General features: G+C 39.2%; 1 protein-coding gene across 1 annotated transcript; it reads right to left on the bottom strand.

Annotated features, from left to right (window-relative positions):
- Positions 1-375: 375 nt before the first annotated feature.
- sim2 (SIM bHLH transcription factor 2) lies at positions 376-24492 on the bottom strand. The gene is made up of 12 exons (XM_042008870.1): positions 24456-24492; positions 24017-24193; positions 19126-19208; positions 17697-17786; positions 17470-17578; positions 15502-15587; positions 10973-11172; positions 9593-9699; positions 4941-5088; positions 4708-4855; positions 3744-4050; positions 376-986 (listed from the first exon to the last, which is right to left on the bottom strand). The coding sequence occupies exons 2-12, from the start codon at positions 24189-24191 to the stop codon at positions 376-378; spliced, it is 2064 nt and encodes a 687-aa protein (XP_041864804.1). The 5' UTR covers positions 24192-24193; positions 24456-24492.
- Between the last annotated feature and the right edge of the window lie 1466 nt (positions 24493-25958).

Here is a 25958-nt window from a genome sequence, read left to right as displayed (position 1 = left end):
AACAGTCCCAGTCTCAAATCTCCAGAAGACTCATCATTGTTTCCTCCAGATTTTCTCTGGTTTTCTCTTCATCCATCGTTCCCCCAGCTCTGACCAGTTTCACATTCCTTGCTGATAGAAAACATTCCTACAGCATGATGCTGCCACCACCGTGCTTCACAGTGGAGATGATGGCTGTCTTTCCAAGAAGTTCTCATGTGAACTGCACACAGTTCACATCAGAGATCAGATTGTCTCTTCATGTCAGATAATTAAATAATTTAACAAAAGTCTGTTTTTGCACACAGTTTGGTTCAGAGTAGTTGTAGAGTTTCAGATCATGTTGTAGATGTTCTGTAGTAAGGTTGAATCTATCAAAAAGAAGGGACCCTCTGGTCACCTCTCATTTGTGATGATGATGGATGTGCTGCTGTAATGTTGGCTCTCTGTGTGGCTCTGAGGGGATGATCTGGATCCGGGATGGTTACCTTGGTAACTGCAGCTGTCTGTTAAATGACTCAGCGGAGAAAAAGGGTTGATTTCCATTGAGTCGTGTTTTCTTAACACCTGATGAAAGTTTAAAGTCGTGTATGGAGCTTGTTGTGGGGTGCCCATGCCTGCTGCCACACCAGTTAACATTTTCCCATCCTCTTCAGCAGACCCGTGTTCCTGCTGACCATCATCATATCTGCAGGGAGTCTCCATCAGACCGAGCCTCCTCCTCCTCCTCAGCAGCGAGCCGTTCTGCTCACCTTCGTCAGCACCACCAAACAGGGAGCAGACAAGGGTCTGATCACCTTGAAGTCCGTCAGCAGCTTCTGTTTTAGGCCTCATGTCCTGGATTAACAGCGCTGTTTTCTTGATGGGAGAAGGTTGGGTGTCCTGACAAACATCCGCTGGTTTACCGTGGACCAGCCTGTAGCGATCATCTTCCTTTCTGGTAAAAGGTCGATTTCTGCCACCGGGACAATCATCAGGGTTCCTGTGTTCAGCTGTCAGTCCAGGTCCTGATGAGAAGAAAAAACTATTTAGATTTACATCAGAACTGAGATTTTATCTGATTTCTACCAGCATGTTAAAGTCACCACCTCCGGAGAGCTATTTGGACGTTCCTGACGGGTGAATCCAGGAATGTTTAATGGGTGGCCAGGATAAGACATGAGTGGCCAATCAATAAATATCACTAACCGTAATGTCCATCAGGATCTCGGTTAACTTTGGTTAAAATCAGTGCGTAAAATCCAAGGATTCTTGGGCCTCTTAAAACCCTTAAATAACAGCTTTGAGTCCATTTTAATGTAAAAACCAAAACTTTTAATGGCTTGTTTTTACATAATTTCTAATTCAAGCAAAGCTTTTTTGTGATTTAAGATTTTAATTGTTTTACAACAAACAAAATAACAAAAGTTAAAACATAAAAAACAGCCAGGTCAGTGCTTATTATACCATAATAATAATATAAACGTTTCAAAGTGGGCTGCAGGTTTTACAAACCTCCTCATGGGGGACAGAAAACAGTCACAATCAACAAAGAAAAGAAGTACGTTACCAGTGTTTCACACAATAGCAGTTTGTTTATGGCATTCGACTGTCCCAGTGTTGCAGGAGAGAAAGCAGTCCCAGCATTTCTATGATGTTATTTAGCTTGGCCAGCATGTGTTCATATGATGCTATTTTCAGCATTAAATTCCAGCCAGTTTTTAATGTCTGGAGCTAAAGGGGTCTTCCACAGTCTGAGGATGACTCTGGCAGCCGTGACCACTACGTCCTGTCTCACTGTGCTTCGGTGTTTTAATACATTAGTACTGTCTGATCACCCAATAAGCATAGTCTTGGTGACACGGGTATCACCATACCCAGCCACTTTCCAATGTGATGTAATACTGTTTTCCAGAATGGGAAATGTATTTACATTCCCAGATTGCATGTGTAAAGGTTCCTGGTTCAGTTAGACATTTCCAGCATAAATTATTGGGAAGTAGATCCACTCTATGAACCTTGGTTGGAGTAAAATAAAACCTGAGCATCTTATAAACATTAAGTCTGCCTGTTATATTACCGCTGTCTTATTTATGTGTGCTTAAGCCAAGACGCCTCAAATGTTCGCTATGCTTGCATAATGACAATAAAGATCTTGAATCTTGAATCTATTGTTTCAACTAGGAAAATGTGAATCTTGTGTACTCATAGAGTAAATACCAAGCTAAAGAAAATTTTTTATAGAACTTTAGCCCAAAACTAGCAAGATATCAGCCATTTTTGTTCAAAGACCCCATTTTTTTATGTATTAACTTTGAACTTTTTTTCCAGATTAATCTCACAGTATTTAAAACATGTGTTACAAGTTAATGAAATATTGATCTTTTATCGGTGGGCATGGCTGGACGACCCTGAAACAGGAAGTTCTTATAACTCCCACATTCAACCAGTTTCTTCCCAATGTAATAAGTTGGATGTCAGTCTCATCCTAAACACATCTTCATGTCGATATTAGCCCCGCCCACTGGTGACAGGAAGTCGTGTTTTACTCATGAACTTATTTACTAGTTACAATGTGGTCAGTGAGCAGAAAACAGGTTGATGATGATTTATATAAACTGGGATATTGTTTTTTTTAAATGTATGTTTATGGAGAGAAAATTCAAACAGTATCATTGTGTTTGTGTGTGTGCGTGTTTGTGTATGTGTGTGTGCATGTGCATGCAATACATGATTTGTTAACTGTAAACGAATTTGTGTGCAACTTTAGGTAGTTGAATGTGTAACACGTGGTTTGTAAAATGTATAAACCATTTTGTTGTGAACTTTGGGTATTTGCAAATGTTCCAATGCACGTACAATATCAAGAAATTATGCACACAAAAGAGTTTACACATGCACAATTTACAAAAGTGCACAAATATTTTACACATTTTTTTACTTTTAACCTCATTATTCTAATAGTTTCTTGTTTAAAAAGGCTTCTGAGCATACAAATCGTTACATACATGTACACAGATTTCTAAAGGTTCCCATCAGACTTGTCTGTACACTCATATTAATATCCACATACACTACGAAGGCTTTTAAAAACTAATTAAATCCCATTTTTATTAATAATTTGAGAGTCTGACTGACAAAAAAAAAAACATTAAAAACCATCTTGAATCTTTTTTTCTGTTGTTTCTGGAAATCATTTCAGAATCTAACCGCAGAAAATTTATTTAATGACTTTGATTATCAGAAATCTGTAGCAGGTTGATCTGCTCACACTTAAAACACATCAGCTTATTGATTTATAAGTTCACGTAGTGGTCTCATCGTTTTTATTTTTTTCTCTCAGTCTCCTGCTTTGGCTGCAACAGCTGTGTTATAAAATAAATTAAACTATGTTTGGAATTAAAGAAGGGATACAACAACATGAATTATATATTATATATAATTCCTGTTCTTGAAACCTTGAGGTGAACCAACAGCATTTAAAATGAATTAAAACATCCATTTTATTTACGTTATACTTTCTTTTTATATTTCCACTTCTTCTTTTTTCTACATTTATTCTTTTTCTGCTGATTTATTCTACTTCTTTTTTATTATTATCATTATTCCACTGTTTCCGCTCTTAGCTGGAAACAGCTCACCTTTCCTTTTCAGAAACACCTGGAAAATCTCTAGATCTCAGCAGATTGATGGATTTTAGTGTGTGGCTGGTCAGTGATAAACTGACCTGATTATCTCAGAAAGTCCTGATTTTCAGCTTCTTTTCCTGACTCTGCAGAGCGTACCTGTACGTCTGTTGGATGCTGAAGTCCACCCAGCAGGTCCTTTTCCGTACAGGAAGCCAAAGATCCGTTGGGACAGCTGAGACGGCGTTACTGAATGAGGATGATGAGGATCCGTATGAGGGTGACTGTAGGGGTATTGAAGGGTCAGACTGTAAGCAGGACTGCAGGACACCCGACTTGCTTCAGGAATCAAGGTGGAGTTTTTTTCCCTGCAGGATGCCATCAGGTGCATGGATCTGTCCTTTCCCAGCCCCTTCCAAGGGGAAACTTTGGAATGATCTGGATGGAAAAGGCTGGACTCCTCCTGCTGCCAGCAACAAACACAAAACAGCTGCTGAATTAGACATTCGTAAAGATATCAAGTATGACCTTGTCATTCACACACAAAATGAACTGAAACGGGATTATTAAGCAAAAAAAGATGTTTCTTGATGTCAGTCATTAAAAAAACATATGGATCATTTCTATAATTCAGTGCCGTTTGAGTCCTCATGACATTATAGGTCGAGCTTATTTAAAAATATCTTCATATTTAATTTATAAAATCATAAATATTTTAAATTATAAGACCAATTCTGCCATAAAACAGAACAACATGTAAAAATTTATCTGATTTTATTGCAAACTGATGTTTTATTTTATTATTTTATCATTACTTAGAATTTACAACTTAGATTCTAAGTAATAAAAATTAAAAAGTTATACACTTTTATTGTTGTTGTTCAGTTTTATATGTCAGTTTTTTAATTAATTTTATTTTATCCTAATATTAGATTTTGGACATTCCTTTAAATCCACAATAACTAGCCTTCAGTTCAGGTTCCACATTCAGCACAACCTGATCTCCAGTCTACATATATATATATATATATATATATATATATATATATATATATATAAAAGACTTTCCATCAGAAGAAGTGAAAATGATCGATTCTTAGCTTGATAAACGATTAAAAGCCACCTGAGGATATGGAGCTGGTCGGGTTCTGGTCTTCACCTTCACTGCTTTGGTTCTGAGCGGTTTCTGCTCATCCTGAGAAGACGTAAGACTGGAAGCAGCTGCTCGTGTCTGGTCCTCAGATAGCTGCAGCTCTTTGCACTCGATGTCCCTGCATGCGGGCAGACACAGTCTTTACCAGATCAGACTAACTCCTGGTTTGACATGGAAATTTACAGATGGAGGTTCTGACTCACGTGAGGACGTAGTTCACGCTGACGATGCAGTGAGGTCTGGAAGAGCGGCTGTTGTGTACGATGGTGGCGTAGCTTTGCACCCACACCCAGCCTCCGTGCTTCGACAACATGCGGTAATACTTAGTGGTGACCTGGCCCTTCACCAGTACTATAGGAACAAGAAGAGAAAACATCCAGTCTAATAGTCATTTAAAACTTCTCAAAGCCAGTTATTGTAATAAACATCATATTCTGACACAGAATTCACTGTTTTTGCCATTGCTGTAACTACTTTGAATTATGTCTGATCTCTCTTTAGGACCACCTTCTTCAGCCTACATAATATTCCCCAAATGAGAGACATCCTGTCTCAGAGTGATGCAGAAAAACTAGTCCATGGATTTGTTGCTTCCACATTGGACCTGATTGTTGTTGTTTTCCAGAAACGTTCTAAAAACTCTCCATCTGGCCAAAATGTTGCAGCGAGGATTCTAATGACAATTATCATCAGATGTCATATTTCTCCAGTTTTATCTTTTCCTCATCAGCTCCTGTTAAACCCAGAATAGAATATAAATAAAGCTGAATACACTAGCGGGACCTGGAAAATGCTGAGGAGGGTTTTTTTAAAAGGAGGCAAATAGACTCTTCTCTCAAATGACTGTTTCGGTGATATGAAAAACTCCAAATAAAAGTAATTTACTTTTTATGACAAGAAGAAACATTTCCTCAGATCAACATCCAGGCAGGTCACATTGTGTCATATTTTACTGAACAGAAACTAAAAGTTAACATCTGTGTTTTAAACAGTCCATCAAGAGGAGCAGAGTACTGTAACAATCGGTCATTTCCAGAAACAAGCACCAAAATTGGCACACATACTCCTTGGGGATTGCTGTTCTGATATAAAAATTCAAGATGGCGGTCATTTTTCAAGCAGACATGAAATCTTAACTGAGGTTTGGCGCATCAAAGACAGATCTAGTAATTGCTCAGCTGCTTTAGTACAATTTCCATGCAAGGAACAAAGAAGGAGCAGCAACTCACAGACACTTCAAAGACAGTGAGACCCCATTCCCTGTTTCCATGGAGATGCCTGGAAATGCTTCACGAGCATGACATCAGCATTTCATATGACAGGGTGCTAGAGATATCTGCACATCCGGGAAATGCAACAATCAGCAAGTATACGTGGGGGGTGGAATAGTCTGTTCGTCAGGTCTGAGAAAAGGGCCGTTCACCACATCAGCCATGGACAACACAGACCACAATCCCACTGCAACGACAGCAACCACTTCTTTCCATGGAAGCAGCGTCTGTTTTCCAGCAGCTAACCAAAGTAGACAAAGTTCAAGAACTTCCAGACTCCTTTACCAGGAGTGGCTGGAGAAGATCAGCGTGACAGATGAGCCTGTGGATGTGACTTGGTCAGCCCCCCATGCTCCACAGAAGAGAGGAAAGCCATCTGAGGTCAGCATTACATCACTTTAGCCTCTGATGCTAGATCTGGCCTACTCGGTTGCTACGGTCAAACATGTGATGGACAAGATCATGGAGATAGTGGCATTTCTGAACCCCAGTCAGGTTCCAGTCATTGCTGCTGACCAGCCAACAGCCAAGCAGGTCCAGCGGCACTGGCCTGAAATCTACGGTGAGGACAAGTTCGTCTTAATGTTCGGAGGCTTGCATTTTGAGATGGCAGCACTGAAGTCCATTGGAACTCTACTCAAGGACAGTGGTTGGATTGGAGCTCTCATGGAGGCAGGAATAGCATCTCCTGGGACAGCAGATTAATTTCTGACAGTTTTAAGCATCATTAGGACACAACAGATCCACCAGATAACAGCATGCAGTCTGCATAAGCATCTGAGGACAGCCAACGCGGACTACTCGAAAGAGACAGATAAACAACCCGAAAAGGAGTCTTGCTTCGAAGTCCCCAGTTTTGTTTCTGGTATACGGTGCTGTCAGTGGAACTAGTGATCCTCTTATTGGTCCAATCTTTCAGAGAAGCCAACGTCTTCCTGTACTGTCGTCACTGGCTGAGCTTATGCTGTACTTTATTGCCAACAACAATGTAAACTCTGCACAGTGGCTTCCGATCCTCTACAGAGACATGGTGACCCTGGATGAGAAGCATCCTCAGCTGGTTGAGGAGTTCCAGAGTGGAAACTTTGTTGTACACATCGAGTTGACAGTTTTCATTAACAGCCATTAACCAAGCTCACGAGCAGGCTGATACTGTCATCAAGTCAGATGGGGGTGCGATCGGTATGACTGAAAACCCATCAGCACTAAGAAGATCATTCAGACAGAGCTCCCACCCATTGCAGAGAGTTGCCAACAGCTCATCAAGTGTGGTTGCAAGTCAGAATGCTACTGCTTTGGCCTGACCTGCATGGCACTGTGCAGCTGCAGACAAAAGGTTTAGAGGTGCTGTAGGGTGGGTTAACTCATCCAGGCAGCAAGACAACTGACAATGGACTGATAGTGCCTATAATGTCCACACTTTTTATGATTCTGTGACTGATATATGGTACAAGGTACCCTGGGAGTAAGTCTATGGCCCCAATCGTTTGGATTCTACATAGTCAAAAATGTATGATTTGACACCAAGATCATTCAAATAGGACAAGTCTTTGTGATTCTATTGCAAAACATGATATTTCTGTATCTCAATGGTCGGCACCTTGAAAAATCATTGCCATCTTGAATTTTTAGGTGGCTAACGGGTTTTTAACAAAGCAAACCCCAAAGAACATATGTGCTAATTTTGGTCCTTGTTTCCAAAAATGAACGATTCTCCTGAAATTTGCAGTTATCTGCTCTACTAATCTTCACTGCTTCCAAAGGAATTCAGAGGTCAGTAGCAGCCAGGAGCTGCTGATCAATACTCTGATTAACTGAACATCACTGAGCTCCTACTGCAGCATTCGCGTGGGTTCACACGTTGACAAGGATGAAAGACATCAGCAATGATCTTAGAGAAGCAACTGTTGTGGTCCATCAGAGGTGTATCAGGTCATTTCCAAACTATCTGGAGTCCATCATTCTACAGAGAGAAAAAGTATGCACACGTGGAAAACATTCCAGACAGATGATAATCTTCCCAGGAGTGGACAACCCAGCAAGTTCAGACCAAGGTCAGACCGTGGAAAAAACACAATCTACATCTCAGACTCTCCAGGCCTCAGTTAGCATGATAAATGTTAAAGTTTAAGACAGTCCAGTTAGACTGGATGTCTCAAACTCAAGGCCTGTGGGCCACATCTGGCCTTTGAATTAATTATTTTTGGCCCGGATGATCATATCTAATCCCAATGAGAGCTGGCCCTCTGAGAGGGTGCACGCACCACCATAATACTACAAGGCCCACAGTGCACTGCCAGACTGTTGCCGCATCAATCACAGGCCTCAGGCGCGTACCTTACTCAAACCTTACCTTACTCGTTCTCTAGCAGCCTGACTGAGATGCATACCTTTGTAAATAACCCCTCTCCCCAAAAAACAGCCAAATAATAAGAGAGCTTAGAAACACAGAGAATATGTTTGCGGATGTAAAGGACAAAGCTGTGTCTTCTGTGTGGAGACAGTGAGGCTGTAATAAAAGAATACAATGTTAGAAAATACTTTGATTTAAAGAACCACGAGAGATAAAAGCATCTGGGCAGGAAACAAAGGCTCCAAAAGGTAGAAGAGTTATTAACCCTTTAGGCGCCAGAGTTTTTAAGGCAAACTGTAGATGAGAAAAATGTTGAATGTGAACCGGAGTTTATGATGTGGCATGATATTGTGTATCACCAGTTGGACGCCGTATTAAATTAGATAGATAGATAGATAGATAGATAGATAGATAGATAGATAGATAGATAGATAGATAGATAGATAGATAGATAGATAGATAGATAGATAGATAGATAGATAGATAGATAGATAGATAGATAATTTAATGATTAATGGTATTTTATAGGCATTAGCTAATAGGCTCTGTTAGTTCGAGGTTCAATAAGGTCATTTTAAAAACGTTTTTATTGAACATTGAACCAGTCCAGCCCTCAACTTGTTCCATTTTTTTCATTTTGGCCCACTGTGTGTTTGAGTTTGACACCCCTGAGTTAGATAAAGACTGAACCAGTATGGCTTGTTTGGAAGGGTTACAGGAGAAAATCTCTTCTCTCCTAAAAGTAAATGGCAGGTTGGAAAAGCTGCATCTGAACAAACCACAAGACAGACCAGAATGGTCAGAATGGACAGCTTATCAGCGCGAACACCTCATAGCAGCTGTCAGCACAGTAGATAATGGGGATAATGATCTGGTGGTCATTGAGTGGACCATGAACTCTTCTGGATCCCAAAGTATCATAGAGTCAGATGTGAGTCCATCTGCCTGACAGCTAAAGCTTGGCTGAAACTGTTTCATGCACAGGACAATGATCCCAGCAGATCTGCAATGAAATTGCTGAAAAAGAAAAGAATCACCGTGTTGATTTGAATAAAGTCCAGACCTCAACCCGACTGAAATGCTGTGGTGAGACCTTCAGAGAGCTGCAGAAACCAATGCTGCAAACCCTTTAATGAACTGAAGCAATGAGGGAAAGAGGAGTGGAGCAAAATTCTTCCACAACCACAAGAGAAGCTGATAGTCATTACAGAAGTTTTAACTTATTACTTACATAAATGGTGAGAATATCGAAGATGGAAAATGTCACATGTGTGAACATGGTGGTAGAGAGTCTTCTCGATCAGGTCCTGAGGCTCATATCCTGTCAGCTCGGCCACCCTGGCTCCATCACACAGAAAAGACAACACCAGTTATTTTCTGCAGCAGCACTGAGTGAAACCTACCAGTGTCTGTATCTAAGCAGCATGATGACATGTTTATCAGTGTCTGAACACAGGTTATCCGTCATTATATTCACAGGACTTTTGAAGTTTCACAACGGCTTAAGAATAATTTTCTGGCTCAAAGCTGATGTAAAACTGCTTCAACTGGCATGTAAATAGTGTGTTCTAAATATCTAAGTGTTGTTTTGAATTCCCAATTAAATTGACAATGTTTGCCTGTAAATGTGAATACTATAATTCTATCACACTCTTTTCCTTTCTTGTAAAAATTTGGGCCAACAACTCAATCGGCCCTGAAACCTATGATGTCAACACCAAAACAAGTTTAGAACATTTTCTATCATAAATACAGCCCACATTCCAAAACAGTCAGGACTCTCTGTAAAATGTAAATAAAACCAGAATGCAATCTCATCAACCCATACTTTATTCCAATTAGACAGAGGTTCCCAGTCTGAGACAAACTGGGTCCTCTGTCGTGTGGCAGTTGGCTGGGCTGGGAATCTTTATGAACTTTGTTTGCTGTCAGCAGCAGGTGGACTGTTGAGCTGGCTGTCCTGTTTGGTTCTACAGTAGGCGGTGCCTCAGTCTGCTTTAGTCACCACCTTTGAGCTCGCCAGGTTTATCTAGCTGCAGGCTGCAGCAGTTTCCTGCCAGATCATCATCTCTTCTCCAGTGCCTGGGGACTGCTCCCGTCAAACCAAGCCTGCTGGAGTTTCCACTGTGTTGCCTTGGAATTTCTGGCCAGACCTACCTCCACCCACCTCCACCTGCCTTGACTGCCCATTTGTCTGCCTTTTTATCACTTGCTGATTGGCTGCTTCTTTGGATTTCTTAGGAAACAGAACTGAACCAGTGAGCTCCTCCACCCTCTGCTCCCCCGTACCTGCTGGCCACCAGGTGTGTGTCTAATCCTTAGGTCTGTTATTTTGCCACATTATGACATCAGGCAGCACTGCAATAAAACCAGACATGATTCTCTACTGAAAATCACTGCATGGGCTCAGGAAAACTTCCAGAAATCACTGTCTGTTAACACAGTTCACCCTGAAATCCACAAATGCAGGTTAAAGCTCCATCATGAAAAGAAGAGGTCATATGTAAATCACTGCCACCTTCAATAGACCGAAGCACATTTGAAATGGTCTGAGGCAAAGTGAAAAACTGTTCTGTGGTCATATTCATCCACTCAGTTAAACATCTCCTACCTTATGTCTAAAAAGATGAGTTTTAAATCCAGACTGGCCCGAAACATGAACATGTTGCTGTGGAGTTTGATCTCCGTGATCCCACTGGGGGGCAAAGAGTGTCCGACAGCTACCAGACCCACTGTCTGATAACAGGATTCATTAACTGTCATGTCCATAAGGTAATGACGCAGTTTCAGATAGCCGCTGCAGTGGATCACCTGGGGAATAACAATAAGAAACAACTCCCATCAAACACAAGAAAAATACAGTCACTCCAACCAAAACATGAATGACCACACACAGTTTCCATACGACTGTTTCAATTCATCCCAAAGCTGAACGTACCTCTCTTTCAAAGTACAACCTGATTCTTGAAAATCATTTTCATGGATTTTATATTGAAAATTTAGCTGCTGCAACAAGGTGATGTTTTCTAACTGAATCCTGACAGACCAACAACATCTCACCTCGTCAGACTGAAGACCTGGAGTACGAAGGTTCTGCTCCCACAGCCACGTACAGCGGTGTGAAAAAAGTGTTTTCCCTGATTTCTTATTTTTTGCATGTTTGTCACACTTAAATGTTTCAGATCATCAACACAAGTAAACACACAATGCAGCTTTTAAATGAAGGATTTTTATTTTTTTAAGTCTCGTCATCCTGTGATGAAATGACTTTCTCTGTAATCCATTTAGTCTTTGTGTGGTCAGCTCAGGAATACTAATGAGTGTGTGTGTGTGTGTGTGTGTGTGTGTGTGTGTGTGTGTGTGTGTGTGTGTGTGTGTGTGTGTGTGTGTGTGTGTGTGTATGTGTGTGTGTGTGTGTGTGCGTATGTGTATGCGTGCGTGCCATCTCTAAGTTCGTAATAAGTAAAAGTAATTTATATAGCACCTTTCAAGATAAAAATCACAAAGCGCTTCTCAAAGAAAAACATGAAAATATAAAAGCACAAAAAAGCAAGTTTAAAAAGATGTTTTCAGCTTTTTTTTTAAAAGCAATCATCAAGTCCATGGACCTCAGGCTCAGAGGGAGGTCCAGAGAGAAGGAGCAACTATTGTAAAGGCTCTGTTACCTTTGGGCTCTAACCGTGAGTCCTGCACAACCAGCAGATTCAAAAGAGTCCCTGATCACATGACCTCAGAGACCGGCAAGGCTGCAGACTTTCTATAATAAAAGTTGGTGCTTCACCATGTAAAGCTCTATTAAAACCAAAAATCTTGAAATGTACTCAGTAGAGGATGAGGAACCAGTTCAGTTTTCTCATCATTACATTGAAGAAAAGTGTCAGCAATCCAACTTCTATCATAATCTAAGCACCTGACCAAGATCTGAACCTTAACACCATGATAGGGTTTAAAGGAAATATAAAACTGAATATCATCAGCATAGTAGTGATAAGAAATGTTATTAAAAGAGCTCAAAATATGCAGAAGAGGAAGCTGATATGAAAGAAATAGTAAAGGTCCCAAACCAGAGTCTCGTGACACAGCATAGGTCAGCGAGAAAGAGGCACTGAGTTTAGCAGCAGAAAACAATAATCCAGATAAATATGAGGAAAAGTAGATCCTGATACACCAACCCAGTACTACAGCTTATCAATGTGACAATCAATACAGTAGCATCAAAGGTTGGTACTAATGTGGGTATTTTTTCCTCTGCACTCTGCCTATCCACAAGTATTGTCATGATACTAGAACTTCAGACTCAGAACCGATACAAAGGTACACAATTTTGTGTACACAAGGTACACAAGAAAAAACACAATTGAAAATGTTTCAGGGCACCGTCCAGTGTACACCAGAATAAGGACAAGATGATGGAGAAACTGGGTGAACCGACGGAATCTGTGGAGAACATTAGAGGCCAACTGGCTGCGGGAGCAGTAACAGCAGCAGCTGTGAAACCACAAACTCCACAGCATCTTCCTAAAGCCCGATCTGTAAGCTGTTCGCCAAGCTTTTTTGTTGTACTCATAGATTTGAACAAAACAGATCTAACTATGCATCTTCATACACGGTTACTACTGTTACAACCTGGGATACAAACAGGGGGCCTCCCAAGGCTTTGAACATTCAGAGCCATTGTGATTAAAATCCACACATTGTCCCTATTTTATTTAAGTAAGATTAGATTTATGGAAACACTGCCTTAGAAAAAATATGTCCACAACCACAGAGATGCAAATAAAATCAACATATTTAGAAAAACATTATAAAACACTTTAATGACGTGTTTCAAAAGTTTCAAAAATATTATTCTCTTTCGTGATCTAACTTTTCTCTGTGATATTGGCTGTTTCAGCGTGAGATAAAAAGGATCCACAGGAGTCTGGAGGATGGACACAAATACAGGGGAAATGAGAGGTAAGACATTACAAATAACTGATTACAAGACTGATATATTTTCTACGCAGAGGGTACAGCAGCATCACCTTCATTGGTTATTTCATCAGATCACAGATCATTTTCTAATGAAGCTTTAGTCCTTAAATTGACTCAGACCCAAAAAAATAGAATGCAACTTTTTTTAAATAGTCCCCAACAATTTTTCAGAGCAGCTTTTGTATAAGTCATGTTTCATGTTGCTCTGATTTCTGAAATGTAATCTGTAGGTTCACGTCTGAGGAAAACTCTGCTGTTACAAATTCAGTCTTGCAGACAACTGCAGATGAAGAGGAATCTGACGCCACTTTGATAAGAAGCTACGACTTTAAAATTGGCTCACAGTTACTTATAAAAAGAATATTTATCTCTCCAAAGCAAGTATGACAATTGGTTTGAAAAGTCTCTTACATACTGATGTGTCACTTTTAGGAGCAACAGATAATTTGAGAAAATAAAAACGGATTCAAAGTTGCCAGAAGACAACAAAATGGAAGAGGATCGGAGGGCGAAAGCTCTGAACAACCGAAGGCATGGGGTAAATTCAATCACTCATGGTTTGTTTTTTGTTTTTTTTTTATTTGTTTTTTTTAGGATCCTTAAAATGCAACAGATTTCTGATTTGCTTTTGTGTCATATTAGTGTTGTAGTCAGCAGTTTTATCTCTGGATACAATAACTGAAATGTGTTATATAAACTGTGCATAAAGGTGAAGTTTCTGGCGGAGGCAGTAAAAAATGTTTTAATGTGTTATTTTTTTTAATGTATACATTTTAAAATGTTCTCATTGACCTATAAATGTCCTTCACCATCGAGAGTAATATCTAATGTTTTGTGTTTAAGCTTTTAAATTTGTGCAGATCTGCTCGCTCTATGTTAACCGATGAGGAGTACAGATACCTGGAACGGGTGCCTGCATGCATGATGAGCGACGAGGAGACAGACAGAGAAGACAAAGACGTATGGAAAGTGTATCCACCTGAATGGAGCGCAATAAAAGTCACTGACATTTCAGAAAGGTGTCAGTGCCAACTTGTCGAGGTACAAAAGATGTCCAGCAGGATGGTGTATCGCAGAGGGCCCAGTGGCGTGTACAGAGGCAGCCTCCAAGAGGCATCCAAGAGCATCCTTTAATTTGTTTGAAATTAAACTTTACACTTTAGAAAAAAAACAAAAAGATTGGTCTGTTTTTAATGTCTGATATATTTTTATTACACCTGATTTATTAGACTATAAACTGATATTTTACACAGTTTAATCTGACAATAATTCATTTCATAAATGCTTATTGAAATTTTAATGTGTAATTTGGTCCAGCTGTGTACAACATGATGATGGTGCAGAAACCAAAATGAAAGGCTCACATTTTAACTATGATTGTAATGTTGGAAACTGACCGGGTGATTTTAAAATGAAAATATCTTAGAAGATAAGAACTAGGTTAGACCTTTTACAGAAAGGGCTACATACTAAACTATATTATTAATTAAGATAACTCAGCCATCGGGTTCCCACGTTTGCATCAATGAAAAAGCCGCAAATATCCGACCGGCATCCGTCATGTATGTTCGATGTATTTCCCGTGATCTGTGAGCATGATTCGCCAAAGAGAGATCTAAAGTAGGATCTGTGGGGCATCAAGTACACCCACATCTTCTGGATACCTCGCGGATGGTATCCGGATTTTGTGATTTTTAAGGATTCTATACGGTCCGGTTCCGGGGAGATCTAAAAGGGATCCATCAGGGATGCAGTGCGGATTTTCCCGTATATTGTCCTTATATGTGATGTAGTGCATCGGATGGCTCCATATTTTTGTACTGGAGGCTGGAGCTGATTATAACAGTTTCATTTTAATTTATGAAATTAAATAGATGAATAAACAGAACGTTGATGCTGTTCTTTTCAAGAAACATCAGGAACCCTATTGAAAAATTAAATGTAATCTCAAAGTGGACTACATTTAGGGCTCCCACTTAAAGTATTAGCTTAATGTCTTTAGGGGAGCTCCTCTACCTTTCAGGGGAGCTAAGCTCCCCTTAGCTGCCCTGTAATTTGAACCCTGCTTAAAAGTATTGATTAGGTTTACTTTGATGTATAACCTCATGGTTGTGTGAAAATAATTCAGACTCACAGATTGCAAGCAGTGAAAGTGGCTGTACATACCTTATATCCTCCACATGTCAATCCTGCATTTCTTTTGGCAAGAACACACTTCATCCTCAAGAAGAAGGAGCGCTCAATTTCATACTCTGTCCAAGATCACACACACACAAAAATAAGTAATTACTTACTTGCTGTACAAACGTGATTCACAATATAATGCTGTGAGATTCCCCCGTGAAGTTTATCTAAATTCTATCTTGCTTTGAAAGGTCAGTGTAGCCGGATGTGCACCCTGCCAGGCTGTAGTAGCATGTCTGGAATATCCCTTTAATTATTTCCAAATGTATGACTGATGGGGGCATGGATGAAAAATATAATGTACTCATTAATGTGTAATCATTTATTTAGCCTTTTTTCAGGTGCAACTTGCTGTATTATCCAAAATTAGAGTTTTACATGTAATGCTGCAAAAAATCTGATTTACAGTTTATTTATAATGTTGAAGTCTATTCTGCCCACCATGAAACTGGACAATCACCCGAATAAGTGCTTTATGTCCCAATGAAAGAAAATGGCCAGGATAATATGAAATAATATAAAATATACACTCACTGTCCACTTTATCAGGTACACCAGTTTACCTGCTTGTTAAAGCAAATATCTAATCAGCCAATCACAGGGCAGCAACTACATTCATCTAGTCATGTAAACGTGGTGAAGACAACTTGATGAAGTTCAAACTGAGCATCAGAATGAGGAAGAAAGAGGATTTAAGTGACTTTGAACGTAGCATGGTTGTTGGTTTGAGTATTTATTGGGATTTTCACACACACCCATCTCTAGGGTTTACAGCGAATGGTCTAAAGAACAGAAAATATCCAGTGAGCAGCAGTTGTCTGGTCCAGAATGTCCTTTTGATGTCAGAGGTCAGAGGAGAATGGGCAGACTGGTTGGAGGTGATAGAAAGACAACAGGAAGTAAAATCAGCTCTGGTTCCAACCAAAGCATGCAGAACAGCATCTCTGAACACACAACACATCCAGCCTTGAAGCAGATGGACTACAGCAGCAGAAGACCACAGCGGGTGCCTCCTGTCAGCTGAGAACAGCTACAATTCACACAGACTCACCAGAACTGGACAATAGATGATGGAGAAACGTTGCTGGTCTGATGAGTCTCCATTTCAGCTCCACATTCAGATGCTAGGATCAGAATGTGGTGGAAATCCTGCCTTGGATCAACACTTCAGGCTGCTGGTGGTGTAATGGTGTGGGGGATATTTTCTTGGTCCACTTTGGTCCCCTTAGTACCAACATGGCCTGGTTTAACCACCACAGCCTACCTGAGTATTGTTACTGACCATGTCCATCCCTTTAGGACCACAGTGTAACATCTTCTGATGCTACTTCCAGCAGGATAATGCACCATGTCACAAAGCTCAGATCATCGTAAACATGACAGTGAGTTCACTGGACTCCAACGGCCTCCACAGTCACCAGATCTCGATCCATTAGAGCAGCTTTGGGATGTGGTGGAATGGGAGATTCTCATCATGGATGTACAGCCGAAAAATCTGCAGCAACTGTGTGATGCTGTCATGTCAATATGGAGCAAAATGTCTGAGGAATGTTTCCAACACCTTGTTAGACCTAATAAGGTGGTCAGTGAGTGTACATACAAAGGGTTTTTAGATCTAAAGGCACCTACCTAGTCCATAATCCATAATCCAAGAATATTATCTTGATCAGGAAAAATGCTAAATCAAAGCAGTTTATCACCAGGATACTGCGTTCTGGTACAAAGCAGTGTGAAAATGCAGATGAAGCATATAGAAAAGTAAGTTTTAATTGCACATTTGTGTCATTCGACGGAGATCGTGTAACATATTTTATGGATATTTAATGTTAGTAAAATGGAACAATGTTCTCGACTGTGAACTTTTATGTCCACATGTCATCTTTTTCTGGTCATATCAAACCAATAAATGTCCGTTATCTAACAGTCACAGCCAAAGCAGAGAGGGTTCACCTGGGGAGAAATGATGGCGTGGGGGCTGGCGGAGACACAGTACTGCTGTCATCTCATCATGGTCTGACGGGTGGATGTACTCAAATATACTGTTCCCTGTTAACTCCACCTGCAACACACATAATTGCAGTTTATATATGTGTTGATACGTCTTGTAATCAGGAACATAACAAACCTTTTATTTTATTTAGGCCAAATTTAAAGAAAAGAAAGGGCAGGGGTCTTACCTGGGACAAGCCAAGGTGGACTGAAGCTGTTTCTGAGATGTAAATGATTTTTCCATCAGAAGCAACAACAAAAACAAATCCATCTAAAGTCTGAGGGAAAAGAGTAAACACCAGTTAGTACAGCTCTGGTCCGGTCTCTGTTCCAGTCCTCCCATCTACATGTACACCAGTAAGCTGAAACCTCTGCTACCTCAGTATCACCTCAGACAGCAGGAACATCTCCGGCTGACCCAGAAGTCATAGATTATAATCAGATCGAGCAATGAGAAGATGATCGCAGATCAACCTTCCTAACCTGCTCGAGGATGAGGAATAACTGATGTTAACTCACCTCAGACTGGCTCAGATGTTTTCAATAATAAGTGTTGAACACAGTAATGCATCTGCAATGTTACCCTGGTAGCAGTGGAGTAATCCGATTACTTTTTAGCATGAACTTGCAGAGCTCTGAACAAACTTTTCAGATCGCCAGCTAGATACCAACCGATCAGAGTTTCTATTAGACATATTTTTCAGGGGTAAATAACTCAACTGGATCCATTGAATTATACATCCTTCTTAAATTGTTTTTATGGATGGGTTTTCCTAAAAAATCTGAACAATAATAATATTTTGTCAGCATTTTCTTTTCCACCAAGGAACATAGACATTTTATTTTAGTGGATTTGTTTTTTTTTACAACAATAGTTATGTAAATAAAAAGAGGAAATTTTCTGCACAACATTTTGGAAAATTTCAGCTGGAATAAAAAAAATTAATTAATATGATCACAACTAAATATCTATCATCCTTCTCATTTAATCACCACATAATCAAATATCTGTCGAGTCTGGTGCTGCACGGTGGTGTGGTGGTTAGCACTGCAGCCTCTCAACCAGAAGATCGGTGGCTGGAGGGGAGATTCGAACAGTGAAGCTGCGGGGAGCTGTAGTCTATCCCAGCTATTAGCAGGCGAGAGGCAGGGTACACCCTGGGCAGGTCACCAGTCCATCGCAGGGCCACCACAGACAGACAAACAACCACACTCACTCCTAGAAAGAATTTAGACTGGCAAGTTAACCTAACATGTCTTTGGCCTGTGGGGAGAAAACACACACTCTTCTTGCTATGAGGCCGCGGTACTAACCACCACACCACTGTGTAGCACCGTAGCAATCTCCAACAAATCACAGAGAGAGGAGGGATAAGTTTCAGTGTGTCCACAACCAAACTTCACATCCTGTGGAAAACTGTCTAACCGAGGCCAGGACGACTGTCTCAGCTCCCTGAAGATGAGCTGGTTTGGTTAGTTGGTGCATATATAAAATAATAAGTAGGCTACTGTATGAACACGTGAATGAGAAACAAAATTCCTAAAAGTCCTGTATAAGGTTCAACACATCATACTAAAGCGAGAAGAGAGAATGTGAACACACTGCAGTGTACAGACCTGTAGGAGGTGGGAACCCAGATCTTTAGCCAGGCTGTCCAGAGGACTGAACCTTGTCAACTGACCCCATCTTTCTCCCAGACCTGCAGACACAACAAGACGGCTCATCAGTTCAATCACCACCATCAGCTGGAAGCTCACAACAAGAATGCAGACATTTAACCCTTCAATCCCCACACTTACTTACAATCATATAAAAATAAAATAAATACAATAAAAAGGACAAAATAACAAAAGGATTAAATAAAAAAAATATGTTGAATAAATGAATAACAATAAATGAATACAAAATAAATATAACATAAATAATATAAAACAAATAGATAAATAATAGCATATAACAGATATATTAATAAAATAAATTAAGTAAAAAGGTTTTTTAAAGGCTAGAAGCAGTTTGTAGCAAATCTGCGACAATAAGCATCAATTATATCCATAATATAATCAATATCTGCACAAATAATAACTATGTGGAAATAAAAAGGAATAGAATACCTTATCAATCCTCAGAATTGTAAATGTAATTAAAAAGGGTGTAAAAATATATAGATTTAAACCAATTAATCAGTCTAAACGGATAATGTGGATCAGTCATGTTCTCAGTAATCTGTCAGACATTCTTCAGAGAAAACATTTAAAATCCCTTTTCCATTTTCTTTTTTCTAACAAAGTAACTAAAGTCAGACTGTAGTAACCAGGTTATTATAACTAAGTAGTAAAATTATTTGTTCTGGGACAAATAATCTGACCCCCACCAGCTCACCTATAGAGCCAACCGCTCCACCGCTGAGCTACCTGGAACTCCAAGGAAATTATGTGAGGATGCTATTTACTGACTATAGCTCAGCATTTAACACAATAATCCCGGACATTCAGGCTGTCAGGCTCTCCCACCTTGGACTCTACCCTCCATCTGCAGATATATCCGACTTCCTGACAAATCGCCCACAAGCTGTCCGACTCGGCCACAGTCTCCCCCCCACCATCACACTCAGCATGGCTCTGTGTACCAAGCCCGCTCTTATACACCAACCCACCCTCCAGCACCATCATCAGGTTTGCAGATGATACCACCACGCCTGGGTTCATCTCAGGGGGAGATGAGTCTGTCTACAGGAACAACCTCTCACTGAACACCACAAAAACAAAAGAACTCATCCTGGACATCTGCAAAGGCAGCATGGACCCAGCCCACTAACCATCAACAGGGACTGTGTTGTAAAGAAACCAATATGCTTCTACTACATGTCCTGCGTTTTAGATTTAATACTCTATGTATTTATGCTGACATTTTCTTGCCCTAGTTTTTATTCTTTAATTTGTTTTGTGTCATGCTCCAGTTGGAGCAGCGCTCCCAATTCAGTGATCTGCACCATCATGCAATGACAATAAAGGCTTTAATGTCTACAAATTTATTTTCCATAATGTCAACATTTTAATGCTCAGCATCCAGAATGTGGTTCAGTTTGTTTTTGCTGAGATCAGACTGTTTTTCATTTAATTTAAAATGATATCATTTTTATTTTCTTTTTGTTTTTTTCTTGTTTTTTGTGATTATCTGAATGGAAGTAATTGTGTTTAATCAGCTGTGATATAGTCTTTTATTACTCTCCATATCATCCAACCTGTGGTTTACACTTCTAGACATTCATATGAAATCATTATAATATAAAATGGAACCAGGTTATAATGCTGAAGATATAAATATACTATTGCTTTTCTTTATATATATATATATATATATATATATATATATATATATATATGTGTGTGTGTGTGTGTGTGTGTGTGTGTGTGTGTGTGTGTGTGTGTGTGTGTGTGTGTGTGTGTGTTTCTATATCACAGTGTAGATTCTGAAAGTGTGAGATGTCCAGGTCGACATGGTCCTCTCCATCACCGCCACCCACTGAATGAACAGAACATTGGTGGAGAGCTGGACCGCTCGGTTCCAGAGGAAAGACCAGCATGTATCCAGGATTACTGCTGATCAGGTAAAAATCCATCCATATACAACAGCCAACACTGTTTATTGATCACCATCAGCTCTGTTACCTGGAAATTATATAGTTTTTATAAAGATGGAATATTAGAAACTGAATTCTCTTTCCCAGAAGAAGTGCAGCTATAATCTTTGGACTATCGTCAGGACGGAGGAATAAAGCTTTTCTGACTTGGTCAGGCTGAAAAATAGATTGAACTCACATAATTTAGTAAAAGTTAACTCTGTGGTAACCACTTTATTAAACTAGTTTTCCTTGCTGTTGTGTAATATTTTAGCTTAATGTTTCTTTTCTAAGTTCATAGGCTTGAATATTTGGGCTGTAGTTGATCTTAAAAACACTTCTACCACTTTATTTCTTTTGTTGGTGACAAAAACGTTTGTTCATTCATTATCTGTACCGCTTTGTCCATTAAGGGTCACAGGGAAGCTGGAGCTTAACCCAGCATTTAACAGGTTCCAAGGAGAATTTAGAGCAACCAATTAACATGCAAGTCTTTGGAGGAAGCCGGAGTACTGGTAGAGAGCACGCATACACAGGGAGAACATGCAACCTCCACACAGAAAGACTACCCCCCCAGCCGAAGCTCGAACCAGCGACCTTCTTGCTGTGAGGCTGCAGTGCTAACCACCACACCACCGCACACTTCACTCAATTAACTCCAAATCAGTTTATTTATTATTCAAGTCAACAGTCAGACGACTCAAATAATTTTCTTTCTTTCAAATAAATAATCTAAATCACTCGATTTAGTGGAAAGTCAGATTTAAAGATTCAAGTTGTGCAAAGACCATAAGATTTGTGGGAAATTCATATTGAACAGGAAATGACCTTTTTCAAGTGCTACCGTATAAATAATTAGTTATGTGCTTTACTTCTTGTGTCATGTTTACATGCATGTTGTTGAAATTTTCTGTTACAGTGTGAACCATGAGTGTTGAGGATGACACAGGAAGAGAAACCCACCATCACTCACATTAACCTCAGTGTTGTAAACTGCTTACAGAAAAGCTGCAGCGAGACGTCCTTTCATCAGCTGCAGTAATATGAGCGGTTAAAAAAATGTCCAGTCATTTAAATAAAATGTGAATATGTTACTTTTGGATAAATAAAATATTTAAAATGTTGACTTTCACTCAGAGCATTTCAGATTCTTTATTTAAAACCTTTTTATTTACTTGTTTATTTGTCAGGAACAGAGCTTATTGGAAAATGAACACATCTGTAACTGTACCAGAATTAGCTGGAGGGCTAACGGTTTTTATCTGCTATCCACGAGGTCTCATAAAGGCTCCCTGGAAGTAAGGACAAACATAATCTGGAAAATAATAAATGAGTCAACAGTGTATTATTTCAATCTTGTTTCTTAATTTGGAAAAAGGCTTTTACCTCAGTTTGTATCCAAATAAAGTTAAATAAACAATAAAAATCTAATAAAACCAAAAGAAAAAGCTGAGTAGCCCTTTTTTCTTTCACAAAACATATTTTTCTTTTTCATAAAATTTTTATTAAAATATAAATTCTACCATTTCCTGTGATTTTGCGTAGAAACTGCAGCTCAGCAAGAAGATTCCTGATATTCCTGATCCCGTTGGGAAAATGATTGTTTATCTCTAATTAATCTAAAGTTAAAACTGAGATGAATCTCTGATGAGCTGCAGATAAATGAAAACTGTCAGAAACGTTTCAGTTTCCTGTCAAATGGAATGAAAACAGACGTTTTAATGACTCAGCTTCTTCAGTAAAACAGCAGTTTGTGTTGAAGGAAATCATTAGGAATGTTCACCTGAGCGGCTCAGATCTACCACATCTAATAATAATAATAATAATGATAATAATAATAATAATAATAATAATAATAATAATAATAATAACAATAATAATAATAATAACAATAATAATAATAATAATAATAATAACAATAATAATAATAATAACAATAATAATAATAATAATAATTGCGCTTTGTTTATATTAATAACAACGGTGAAATTGCTCTTGATTTTCTCCGCAGCATGGTATACACACACACACACACACACACACACACACACACACACACACACACACACACACACACACTGATTGAGGCTTTACTCTGAAAACTGGACATGGACTAGATATATATAAAAAAAAACAAAAAAAAAAAAAAAAAAACACTTGATCTATTTGTAGAGAAATAATGAAGAGAAACAAACTAAAACAGGATCGATAATAACCTTAAATTCACTACGTCACTGCTACAATAATATTAACGATAAAAGTACTACTACTGCTACTACTACTACTACTAATAATAATAATAATAATTTAGCAGGTTGTGTCATATCTAAACAGTTCATACATGTTTTCTTTGCATTAAAAATTATTTTAAGACATGACAAGAAAAGTGTTCTGCAAGATTTACCTAATAAAATTTTTGTAACATGCGTCTCTTTCTTTTACTCGTAAATAATTCTGTCGTAAATCGTAAATGTCAATTTTAATTCATTTATTAAAAATGACAAATACTCCCCAGATTTTTCTTCTTTTTTGTTGTCATTTAGATAGGCCTTCTTAGAAAATATTTGATCATTTTAATAACAATTGTTTTAACTCCACATAATTGGGTTTATTTCTTGTCCTCTGCCGCAGAAGCACAGATTTTGTTTTTCCTAAATATTAAAAACCTTTAATCTGTCAGTTTTTTCGTGTGTTTCAGACAGGCTTTTTTCTGATCAAAAAACATTTTTCTGTAGATGATTTTCCAGGGTCGGCTGATTCCGGTCTGTTCCGTTTGTTTGCGCTCCTGTTCCGTAAGATGAACCTTTTCTGTCCACAGCAGGTTTTTGTGCGGACCTTTGTCCGTCAAAAGCGTTTTATTATTTTATTTATTTATTTTGGGGTCCTACCTTGAGGAAAGATGGCCCTCATCTTCAGGTAGCTGCTGGTCAGCCGGATGATGGAGGCTTTGTCCAACTGGGAGGTGATGGCCGCCGGCAGAGGCAGCAGCTTGGCCAGCTCGTAAAACTCTCCGTTCTCCTTCTCCCTCCTCGTTTTAGCCGCGTTCTTACACTTTTCCTTCATCTCTGGAAATCTGTTTTACACTAAAGTTAAAGATCTAGAATATATCCGAGTCTTTAATTTTCCCCAAAATAAAAACAAATAGCTAAAGTTGATCCGGGAGGTAAAAAAACAAAAACAAAAACAAAAACAAAAAACAAACAAACAAAAAAAAAGAAAAAAAATCTAAGTAATCCGTAAAAACTGGCAGCAGACTACACGTGTGAATACCAGACTTTTAATATGATCCACATCATATCTTTCTGGCAGCAGTAACCTCCAACTAACCTTTAAAAATCTGTCCAACTGCGGCACTTTTGCGCAAAGCTGCTGAATAAAGTTCGGTGGGGGAGTGGGGGGGGATCGCCACGTCCACTTCGTGATGCTTTAACTGGGTCCGTCCATCTGTCTGGATCCCTGCAAATTTCTGTCCAACTCCTGGTTCAGAATAAAACGATAAACTGGGCTGATTCAAAGAACCAGAGGCGCGTTGATGAGAAGAAGGAAAAGATACCGCCGCCCTGTGCGCGTGTGTGTGTGCGTGAAAGACACAGTCAGGGCCGTTTCTAGCAAAGTGGGGGCCATGTAAGATCCTTTTTGTGAGGCCCTAGTTTGCCCAACTATGTTATAATGGAGGTGCCTGATCCCTAAGATGATGCAACAGTCACAAGCTAAGCAGATACCAGAGATCTGCAACCTTTACAATCCAAACTGCCATTTTCCCCCAAATAAAACTCATTTAGAGCCGCAAATGTTACAAAGATTTAGAAAAAAGACAACTTCTAATTTTTGATAAATGATTTGTTGTCATTTTTGAAAAAACACATTTTTATTTCTCTTTTTAGGTTTAAAAATGAAGAAAAACATCAAACTTTTGCAAAAGAGACAGGCTTTCTTCTAAATATTTGTGAAAATTATGTTAAAAAATCTATAGTTCCAACCTAATGACAAGAATACTAGAGAAAATATTACTTTTAGTTTCATTATGTTGTGGAAATTCACTGCAATTATTGATGAAAAACAATAAAATTAGCTAAAAAGCTGCATTTGTTATTACTTTTAAAAACATTAGTTAGTTCTTTAGCAGTTTTACCATTGTTGAAGGTCCAGAGAGCCCCAGGTTGCAGACCTCTGGTCTATTTATTAGTCACTTAATAAAAAAATTGCTTTATGTATGGAGCAGGAGCCGCTGATGATTAGAGGGCTATAAAATACACAGTAGACCTAATAAATTGATCATCCTAAAGTAATCTTGAGAGTTAGATGATCAGTCTATTCGATAGTTTCCAGGACAAATTACAAACTGGCTAGAAAACTGTCATGGTTCCTCCTCTGCCCTGTTTGATTCAGCCCACCTGGGTCTTCCTAATTGCTACATTGTTTTACCTGTTCACTGCACTACTTACAGTGTAACTCCACCCCCTACTTTCTGCATAACTCCACCCACTGCCGAAATTGAAAAATGCCAGATCATAGACCGTATATAAAAGATGGCCGGAGCCTCCATTACGTCACCAGTAGGTTTCTGAAGAGCAAAAGTGAAGCTCATTGGGTGTTTCCACCCTCGCCAGTAGCTTCACGCGTGTAGTTAGTCCTGGAAAATCCAAAAATGGGCAAAGAGGTGGAGCTGAGAGGGGGACTGTGAAGGTGGGGGTGGATGATTGACATCCATCAAACTCTGAGCTGCCTGTAGCTAAGAGCTAACCGAGCTAACTCCGAGCAACAGGAGCTCACCGGCTAAAGGAGGTAGGTGGGCTAAAGCTAAGGTACGCTGTTAGCCAGCTAAAAACC

Source organism: Melanotaenia boesemani, chromosome 15 (genome assembly GCF_017639745.1).
Source record: "Melanotaenia boesemani isolate fMelBoe1 chromosome 15, fMelBoe1.pri, whole genome shotgun sequence".
NCBI lineage: Eukaryota > Metazoa > Chordata > Actinopteri > Atheriniformes > Melanotaeniidae > Melanotaenia > Melanotaenia boesemani.
The sequence above is the reverse complement of the archived record's forward strand: the minus strand, read 5'-3'. Positions and strand labels throughout refer to the sequence as shown.

Bases quoted from the DNA above. Each gene is read 5' to 3' on its own strand.
- sim2 (XM_042008870.1), bottom strand. From the start codon at position 24,191: ATGAAGGAAAAGTGTAAGAACGCGGCTAAAACGAGGAGGGAGAAGGAG. The intron at 19,209-24,016 runs GTAGGACCCCAA...TTGTGTCTGCAG, and splicing joins GAGGGCCATCTTTCCTCAAG to GTCTGGGAGAAAGATGGGGT. The intron at 17,579-17,696 runs GTAAGACCCCTG...TGTGTGTTGCAG, and splicing joins TCCACCTTGGCTTGTCCCAG to GTGGAGTTAACAGGGAACAG.